At 46.2% G+C, this 10,000-nt stretch overlaps 1 protein-coding gene across 1 annotated transcript in view; it reads left to right on the top strand.

Annotated features, from left to right (window-relative positions):
• The window catches only part of grm6a (glutamate receptor, metabotropic 6a), a 67,400-nt gene that overhangs the window by 16,686 nt on the left and 40,714 nt on the right, over nt 1-10,000 (top strand). The window contains exons 4-6 of the mRNA XM_028582641.1: nt 3,721-3,856; nt 7,517-7,671; nt 8,641-8,781. Of these exons, the coding sequence (XP_028438442.1) occupies nt 3,721-3,856; nt 7,517-7,671; nt 8,641-8,781 (432 nt within the window). The remainder of the gene's footprint in view (nt 1-3,720; nt 3,857-7,516; nt 7,672-8,640; nt 8,782-10,000) is intronic.

Here is a 10,000-nt window from a genome sequence, read left to right on the forward strand (position 1 = left end):
CCGTTGTGCTCGTGCACACGCACGCTTTTTGACGTGAGCATGTGCCAGCCCAGCCCAGGTCAGACATAGACACAGACAGATTAGACACAATTTTGCCAACAGCAAACATAGGCCTACTGCTCCCAACATAATGGGGTATCTCAGTTAATATTCATGAATTTTTTGGTATGTAGCCTACATACAGAATCTAATAAATAATATTAAAAGACATTGCGTGAGTTTTTTTGTGATTGTTGCGGGGCAAAAATCCTTGATTATGCGGCACGTTTTCTTAAAAAATGTGATGGAATAGGCTATATGATATTTATGCAATTATATGTGATGAAATTGCAGGAACTTGCATAAACGAAAAAGAGAAAAAACAGTGATTCCCACCCCCTCCCAACATCCTGCTTTTCGATGATGTTCACGTCGTGTAATTACGTCACTTTGTAACGTTCCCATGGCAACAGGGGAAAATGGCTGCTCTTGTGTGAAGTAAACGCAACATTTTTCAACTTATAAAATATATTACGGGACTTTTTTGCAACGAAAATGTTGGGATTATGACATCATGCAAGCCCCGCATATTTTGCGCGGAAATCTGCAATTTATGGGGAGAAAGTGCAGCTTATTTGAAAAAATGCAGCCGCCGCCCCTCCCGCATAAATATGCAGACTTATTATATATTATTGCATTGAATTATGTGATCGCATAATCACGTTTTTCTGGAGGGACTGACTGAGCTTGTGAAATTGATTTTTCATTGCATGAATTATGAATTAATTCATGATTTGTGCATTACTTCATTCTGTCTTAGTGGTTGGTGTAAATCTGGACATTTTACCGTCCCAACGGGATTTTTTTCGGAACTCGGGACAAGCAACTTAAAATCGGGACTGTCCCGGTCAAACCGGGACGTCTGGTCATCCTATGTTTAAAGGCTTGAAGGTTTTCTCTTGATTTTAAAAATTTCGCTTCTTGGGAATACGTCACTGTACTCCCAGACTTCCTGTGGCGAGAAACCACACACAGTTAAAGGTCCCGGTGTGTCACGCGTTTAGATGTTCATTATCAAAATCTGTGTTGCCCGTTCACAAACTTCTCCTTTTCCATGAATATTTACCCCAAGGGGGGGGGGGGTAAGCTTCGCTTCAGAACTCGTACCTCCGATGGCGCCATTTTGATGCTACAAAGCCATCACCTCCCGTTAGCATCCCATTGACTCCCATTCATTCTGACGTCACTTTGACAGAGAATAACTTTACATCTGAAGCGTTTAAAGACTCTATTTGTCCGTTGTTTATTTCTAAAGAAACACGACAATGTATAAATTGTATAATAAGTGTCCTCACCTGCAAGGGACACAGAGACACCGGAGGGGACATCAAGTCTCCGCTCTACACTGACTTGTATTGGGTGAAGGTTTCCTTCAGGCCTAAAAACTGGTGTGTGTTGATATTCACTAACCAGTCCTTCCAGAAAAATGCGTGATGAGTTTTTTTGTGATTGTTGATGGCAAAAATCCTTGATTATGCGGCACGTTTTCTTAAAAAATGCGATGGAATATTTGGGATATTTATGCAATTTTATGCGGTGAAATTGCGGGAACTTGCAAAAACTGCAGATTGATGAAAAAGAGAGAAAAAAAAAAAAAAAAAAAAAAGAGATCCCCCACCCCCCAAAAACCCTGCTTTTCAATTATGTTCATGTTGCGCGATTACGTCACATAACGTTCCCATGGCAATAGGGGAAAATGGCTGCTCTTGTGTGAAGTAAACAAATAGACAGTATATAATGGACCAACAGATCCCGTTGCTCTGGACGGAGACCAGTGAAGGATATTAGAAGCACTTTTCCGGTGATCTCTTGCTTTACTTAGCAGCCTCCAACTGACAGAGACAACTACAGTCAGCTGATACCTCAAATTCATCCCATGTCTTGTTTTTACATGTATGTATGAATGTCTCTTTGTAACTGGAGCCTTGTCAAAGACAATTTTCTGGAACCCTGTGTTACAGACAATAAAGTATTATCTTATCTTATCTTAAGCTTCGTTTCAGAACTCGTACCTCCTATGGCGCCATTTTGTTGCTACCTGGCCATCACCTCCCGTTAGCATCCCATTGACTCTCATTCATTCTGACGTCACTTTGACAGAGAATAACTTTACATCTGAAGCGTTTAAAGATTCAGATTCAGATTCAGATTCACTTTATTAGCCATTTGCAGTGTAACCTGCATTGGAAAAAAATGTGCAAGTAGCTCAAAAGTGCAAGTCAACACATCAGAGGACACAAACATCAAAACAGACAAACAAAGCCACATGAAGCCTCAATATTAAAAATGCTCAGTATAAAAATACTATACAATGAAATCCATACATAAATTTAAAGTGCCTAGTTTAAGATGCTTAGACTCTATTTCTCCGTTGTTTATTTCTAAAGAAACACGACAATGTATAAAAGGCTCCATCACCTTGTAGCTCACGTTATGGCTCCGTAGCAGACGCTTTTATAACAATAGGCTAACGATTGGGTCATAACCACGAGACTTACTGTCACACAGTAGAGGAATTACTACTGTCAGACTGATAGTTAGAAATTATAAACCTGTCTGTCTCTCTGTCAGGCTGACAGTTAGAAATTATAAACCTGTCTGTCTCTCTGTCAGGCTGAAAGTTAGATGTAATATAAACCTGTCTGTCTCTCTGTCAGGCTGACAGTTAGATGTAATATAAACCTGTCTGTCTCTCTGTCAGGCTGACAGTTAGATGTAATATAAACCTGTCTGTCTCTCTGTCAGGCTGACAGTCAGATGTAATATAAACCTGTCTGTCTCTCTGTCAGGCTGACAGTTAGATGTAATATAAACCTGTCTGTCTCTCTGTCAGGCTGACAGTTAGATGTAATATAAACCTGTCTGTCTCTCTGTCAGGCTGACAGTTAGATGTAATATAAACATGTCTGTCTCTCTGTCAGGCTGACAGTTAGATGTAATATAAACCTGTCTGTCTCTCTGTCAGGCTGACAGTCAGATGTAATATAAACATGTCTGTCTCTCTGTCAGGCTGACAGTTAGATGTAATATAAACCTGTCTGTCTCTCTGTCAGGCTGACAGTTAGATGTAATATAAACATGTCTGTCTCTCTGTCAGGCTGACAGTTAGATGTAATATAAACCTGTCTGTCTCTCTGTCAGGCTGACAGTTAGATGTAATATAAACCTGTCTGTCTCTCTGTCAGGCTGACAGTTAGATGTAATATAAACCTGTCTGTCTCTCTGTCAGGCTGACAGTTAGATGTAATATAAACCTGTCTGTCTCTCTGTCAGGCTGACAGTTAGATGTAATATAAACCTGTCTGTCTCTCTGTCAGGCTGACAGTCAGATGTAATATAAACCTGTCTGTCTCTCTGTCAGGCTGACAGTTAGATGTAATATAAACCTGTCTGTCTCTCTGTCAGGCTGACAGTTAGATGTAATATAAACCTGTCTGTCTCTCTGTCAGGCTGACAGATAGATGTAATATAAACATGTCTGTCTCTCTGTCAGGCTGACAGTTAGATGTAATATAAACCTGTCTGTCTCTCTGTCAGGCTGACAGTTAGATGTAATATAAACCTGTCTGTCTCTCTGTCAGGCTGACAGATGTAATATAAACATGTCTGTCTCTCTGTCAGGCTGACAGTTAGATGTAATATAAACCTGTCTGTCTGTCTGTCTGTCTGTCTGTCTATCAGGCGGGGTGTGTATTGCTCAGTCGGTGAAGATTCCCCGCGAGCCAACAGCCGGAGAGTTTGACAAAATCATCAGACGTCTTATGGAGACGAGTAACGCCAGAGGAGTGATCATCTTCGCCAACGAGGACGACATCAAGTAAACACACAACCAATGTCAACCAGAGATCTTCAACAGGGGCCAAGGGGGCTCACAATTATAGTTTGATAATTATCAAAGTAGGCTATGTCTGAAAATATACATTAAAGGACAATTCCAGCGCAAAACGAACCTAGGGGTTAATAACAGATGTGTGTACCCACTCTGTTGTTCTCTGGGACATGTTTTCATGCTAATTGAATGTGTTTGTAGCTTGAAAACAAGCTAGCGCGGACCGCTGATTAGCTTACAACGCTAGTATTCGGGGCACAGGGAAAGTAAAAATAAATCGCTATTTTGTACCACTAAAAAGGCTCAAAATAGCACCACACACGGTACCAATGCTGTGACTTTGGGTGGTGATGGCGCAGTGGATATGACACATTCCTTTGGTGTGGGAGACCAGGGTTCGATTCCCGCTGCGATACAGCAACCAATGTGTCCCTGAGCAAGGCACTTAACACCATAGTTTCTCCAGAGGCGTGCGACCTCTGACATACACTCACCTAAAGGATTATTAGGAACACCCTACTAATACTGTGTTTGACCCCCTTTCACCTTCAGAACTGCCTTAATTCTTCGTGGCATTGATTCAACAAGGTGAATCGGGCCGGATCAAAATGTGCGAGGGCCAGATTTGGCCCGCGGGCTTTGAGTTTGACACATGTGCTTTAGGGGAGTGTATATAGCAATTTGTTAGTTGCTTTGGATAAAAGCTAAATGACATGTAATGTAATGACGTATGTCAGGGGGGTCAAACTCATTTTCACTAAGGGCCACAATGGAAAAAAAGAATTGCATCAATTACATCTTTTCTTTCCGTGCCGTGTCTTATCGTGCCGTGTCTTTCCGTGCCGTGTCTTATCGTGCCGTGTCTTTCCGTGCCGTGTCTTATCGTGCCGTGTCTTATCGTGCCGTGTCTTTCCGTACCGTGTCTTATCGTGCCGTGTCTTTCCGTGCCGTGTCTTATCGTGCCGTGTCTTATCGTGCCGTGTCTTATCGTGCCGTGTCTTTCCGTGCCGTGTCTTTCCGTGCCGTGTCTTTCCGTACCGTGTCTTATCGTGCCGTGTCTTTCCGTGCCGTGTCTTTCCGTGCCGTGTCTTTCCGTGCCGTGTCTTTCCGTGCCGTGTCTTTCCGTGCCGTGTCTTGCCGTGTCTTTCGTACCGTGTCTTTCGTGCCGTGTCTTTCCGTGCCGTGTCTTTCCGTGCCGTGTCTTTCCGTGCCGTGTCTTTCCGTGCCGTGTCTTATCGTGCCGTGTCTTTCCGTGCCGTGTCTTATCGTGCCGTGTCTTTCCGTGCCGTGTCTTTCCGTACCGTGTCTTATCGTGCTGTGTCTTTCCGTGCCGTGTCTTATCGTGCCGTGTCTTATCGTGCCGTGTCTTTCCGTGCCGTGTCTTTCCGTGCCGTGTCTTATCGTGCCGTGTCTTTCCGTGCCGTGTCTTTCCCGTCTTATCGTGCCGTGTCTTATCGTGCCGTGTCTTATCGTGCCGTGTCTTTCGTGCCGTGTCTTTCCCGTGTCTTTCCGTGCCGTGTCTTATCGTGTCTGTGTCTTTTTCCGTGTCCGTGTCTTATCGTACCGTGTCTTATCGTGCCGTGTCTTTCCGTGCCGTGTCTTATCGTGCCGTGTCTTTCAGTGCCGTGTCTTTCCGTGCCGTGTCTTTTCGTGCCGTGTCTTATCGTGCCGTGTCTTATCGTGCCGTGTCTTTCCGTGCCGTGTCTTTTCGTGCCGTGTCTTATCGTGCCGTGTCTTATCGTGCCGTGTCTTTTCGTGCCGTGTCTTTTCGTGCCGTGTCTTTTCGTACCGTGTCTTATCGTGCCGTGTCTTTCAGTGCCGTGTCTTATCGTGCCGTGTCTTTCAGTGCCGTGTCTTTCAGTGCCGTGTCTTTCAGTGGCGTGTCTTTCCGTGCCGTGTCTTATCGTGCCGTGTCTTATCGTGCCGTGTCTTTTCTTATCGTGCCGTGTCTTTTCTTATCGTGCCGTGTCTTTCCGTGCCGTGTCTTTTCGTGCCGTGTCTTATCGTGCCGTGTCTTATCGTGCCGTGTCTTATCGTGCCGTGTCTTTTCGTGCCGTGTCTTTTCGTGCCGTGTCTTTCCGTGTGTCTTATCGTGCCGTGTCGTGCCGTGTCTTTCCGTACCGTGTCTTATCGTGCGTGCCGTGTCTTTTCGTACCCGTGTCTTATCGTGCCGTGTCTTATCGTGCCGTGTCTTTCCCGTGTCTTTCAGTACCGTGTCTTTCGTGCCGTGTCTTATCGTGCCGTGTCTTTTCGTGCCGTGTCTTTCCGTGCCGTGTCTTATCGTGCCGTGTCTTATCGTGCCGTGTCTTATCGTGCCGTGTCTTTCAGTGCCGTGTCTTTCCGTGCCGTGTCTTATCGTGCCGTGTCTTATCGTGCCGTGTCTTATCGTGCCGTGTCTTTTCTTATCGTGCCGTGTCTTTTCTTATCGTGCCGTGTCTTTCCGTGCCGTGTCTTTTCGTGCCGTGTCTTTCCGTGCCGTGTCTTATCGTGCCGTGTCTTATCGTGCCGTGTCTTTTTTCGTGCAGCGTCTTTTACCGTGTCGTACCCGTGTCTTTTCGTGCCGTGTCTTTTGCCGTGTCGCCGTGTCTTTTTCAGTGCCGTGTCTTTTTCCGTGTTGCCGTGTCTTTTCGTGCCGTGTCTTTCGTGCCGTGTCTTTCCGTGCCGTGTCTTTCCGTGCCGTGTCTTTCCGTGCCGTGTCTTTCCGTGCCGTGTCTTATCGTGCCGTGTCTTATCGTGCCGTGTCTTTCCGTGCCGTGTCTTTCCGTGCCTTGTCTTATCGTGCCGTGTCTTATCGTGCCGTGTCTTTCCGTGCCGTGTCTTTCCGTGCCTTGTCTTATCGTGCCGTGTCTTTCCGTGCCGTGTCTTTTCGTGCCGTGTCTTATCGTGCCGTGTCTTTTTGTGCCGTGTCTTTCCGTGCCGTGTCTTTCCGTGCCGTGTCTTTCCGTGCCTTGTCTTTTTGTGCCGTGTCTTTCCGTGCCGTGTCTTATCGTGCCGTGTCTTTTCGTGCCGTGTCTTTCCGTGCCGTGTCTTTCCGTGCCTTGTCTTATCGTGCCGTATCTTTCCGTGCCGTGTCTTATCGTGCCGTGTCTTATCGTGCCGTGTCTTATCGTGCCGTGTCTTATCGTGCCGTGTCTTTCCGTGCCGTGTCTTTCCGTGCCGTGTCTTTCCGTGCCGTGTCTTTCCGTGCTGTGTCTTTCCGTGCCGTGTCTTATCGTGCCGTGTCTTTCCGTGCCTTGTCTTTTTGTGCCGTGTCTTTCCGTGCCGTGTCTTATCGTGCCGTGTCTTTTCGTGCCGTGTCTTTTTGTGCCGTGTCTTTCCGTGCCGTGTCTTTCCGTGCCGTGTCTTTTTGTGCCGTGTCTTTCCGTGCCGTGTCTTATCGTGCCGTGTCTTTTGGTGTCGTGTCTTTCCGTGCCGTGTCTTTTTGTGCCGTGTCTTTTTGTGCCGTGTCTTTCCGTGCCATGTCTTATCGTGCCGTGTCTTTTTGTGCCGTGTCTTTCCGTGCCGTGTCTTTTTGTGCCGTGTCTTTCCGTGCCGTGTCTTTTTGTGCCGTGTCTTTTCATGCCGTGTCTTGGTCTGAAGCGAGCACAGGTAAGCGCCTGGGTTCTGACCATCGTCACGTGTTCGACTGCTCTGCTTCCTCCCTGGCAGGCGCGTCCTCCTGGCGGCGAAGCGGGCTAACCTGACGGGTCACTTCCTGTTTGTGGGGTCGGACAGCTGGGGAGCGAAGAGTTCACCAATCACAGAGCTGGAGGACGTCGCCGAGGGCGCGGTGACCATCCTGCCCAAACGGGTTTCAATAGAGGGTAAAAACACTACACAAAAACATTACTACACAAAAACATTACTACACAAAAACATCACTACACAAAAACATCACTACACAAAAACATCACTACACAAAAACATCACTACACAAAAACATCACTACACAAAAACATCACGCACTTACACAGACTGAGACTGTGTGTTTAACTCTGTGTGTGTATGTATGTGGTTGTGTCTGTGTGTGGTTGTGTCTGTGTGTGTCTGTGTGTGGTTGTGTCTGTATGTGTGTGTGTGTGTGTGGTTGTGTGTGTGTCTGTGTGTGTCTGTGTGTGTGTGTGTGTGTGTGTGTGGTTGTGTGTGTGTGTGTCTGTGTGTGGTTGTGTGTCTGTGTGTGGTTGTGTGTGTGTGGTTGTGTCTGTGTGTGTGTCTGTGTGTGGTTGTGTGTGTGTCTGTGTGTGTCTGTGTGTGTGTGTGTGTGTGTGTGTGTGTGTGTGTGTGTGTGTGGTTATGTGTGTGTGTGTGTGTGTGTGTGTGTGTGTGTGTGTGTGTGTGTGGTGTGTGTGTGTGTGTGTCTGTGTGTGGTTATGTGTGTGTGTGTGTGTGTGTGTGTGTGGTCGGGTGTCTGTGTGTGTCTGTGTGTGGTCGGGTGTCTGTGCGTCTGTTGTGTGTGTGTGTGTATGTGTGTGTGTGTGTATTTATGTGTGTATGTCTATGTGTGTGTCTGTGTGTGTCTGTGTGTACGTGTGTGTGTCTGTGTCTCTGTGTGTGTGTGTGTGTGTGTGTGTGTGTGTGCGTGTGTGTGTGTCTGTGTCTGTCTGTCTGTGTGTGTGTGTGTGTGTATGTGTTTGTATTTGTGTCTGTGTGTGTGAATGCGTGGGTGTGTCTGTGTGTGTGTGTGCGTGTGTGTGTCTGTGCGTGTGTGTGTGTGCGTGTGTGTGTCTGTGCGCGTGTGTGTGTGTGTCTGTGTGTGTGTGTGTGTCTGTGTGTCTGTGTGTGTGTGTGCACAGGCTTCGATCAGTACTTCGTGTCTCGTTCTCTGGAGAACAATCGTAGGAACATCTGGTTTAACGAGTTCTGGGAGGACGACTTCAGGTGTAAACTGACCCGACCTGGAATCAAACTGGACCCCGACAAGAAGAAGTGTACAGGTACGCTCACCTGAGGCACACCTGAGGCCCACCTGAGGGGTGCTGCTCGGGGCTTTAAATAATAGACAGTATAAAATGGACCAATAGACCCCGTGCCTCTGGATGGAGACCAGTGAAGGATATTAGAAGTCACTTTTCCGATAGATCATTCTACCCAATAATTAATAATACATTCGGATGTTTGTCAACTGTTCTGTCCAGTCCCGTCTGGTCAGTTCTGTTATTGTCCCGTCTCACTTCCTTCTGTTGTTCTGTTTGCCACCTTGTCGTGTTTTATGTTCTGTGTTACACTTCGTACGTGGTGCTTTAAATCCCCCCCTGCCCTTATATGGATCCAGGGTCTCACTAAAACAGGGTGAATGGTCACGGTGGGGCAACCGTTAATACACTGAATGTGATTCTAAATCTGAATGTAACATACTGTGTATATAAAAAAAAATATAGCTCTATAATAAAAATAAAGTTGTCTTCCAAAGAGGGGGGATGGTGGTAGGAAAAAAAATAAAAAAGAAGTCTCTTTCCCGGCGCTGGCTGAGTGTTACTGAGCAGCCTCCAACTGAGCTTGAAGACGTAGATGTGACGTGAGCAACGTGTCTGAAAGTGTGAAGTCTTCTGGTAGCTGTGAGAGAGAAATCTCAATCATTCCCAATCTCACAGAGACGGAGAGTGTAGGTATATGTAAGGAGATAACATAGACACAGGCTCATTACTGATTACTAACATACTAGTTAGCATTAGTAATTAAACCTAAACAGATAATGGAAGTCCAAACTGCCTGTGAGCTTCTCCTGTACTATACGGTAATTCCTCTACTGTGGGACAGTAAGTCTCGTGGTTATGACCCAATCGTTAGCCTATTTTTATAAAAGCGTCTGCTACGGAGCCATAACGTGAGCTACAAGGTAATGGAGCCTTTTATACATTGTCGTGTTTCTTTAGAAATAAACAACGGACAAATAGAGTCTTTAAACGCTTCAGATGTAAAGTTATTCTCTGTCAAAGTGACGTCAGAATGAATGGGAGTCAATGGGATGCTAACGGGAGTTGATGGCCAGGTAGCAACAAAATGGCGCCATAGGAGGTTTGAGTTCTGAAACGAAGTTTACGTTTTCTCTGTCAGTTGGAGGCTGCTAAGTAAAGCAAGAGATCACCGGAAAAGTGCTTCTAATATCCTTCACTGGTCTCCGTCCAGAGCAACGGGATCTGTTGGTCCATTATA

This window comes from Perca flavescens, chromosome 7 (assembly GCF_004354835.1).
Source record: "Perca flavescens isolate YP-PL-M2 chromosome 7, PFLA_1.0, whole genome shotgun sequence".
NCBI lineage: Eukaryota > Metazoa > Chordata > Actinopteri > Perciformes > Percidae > Perca > Perca flavescens.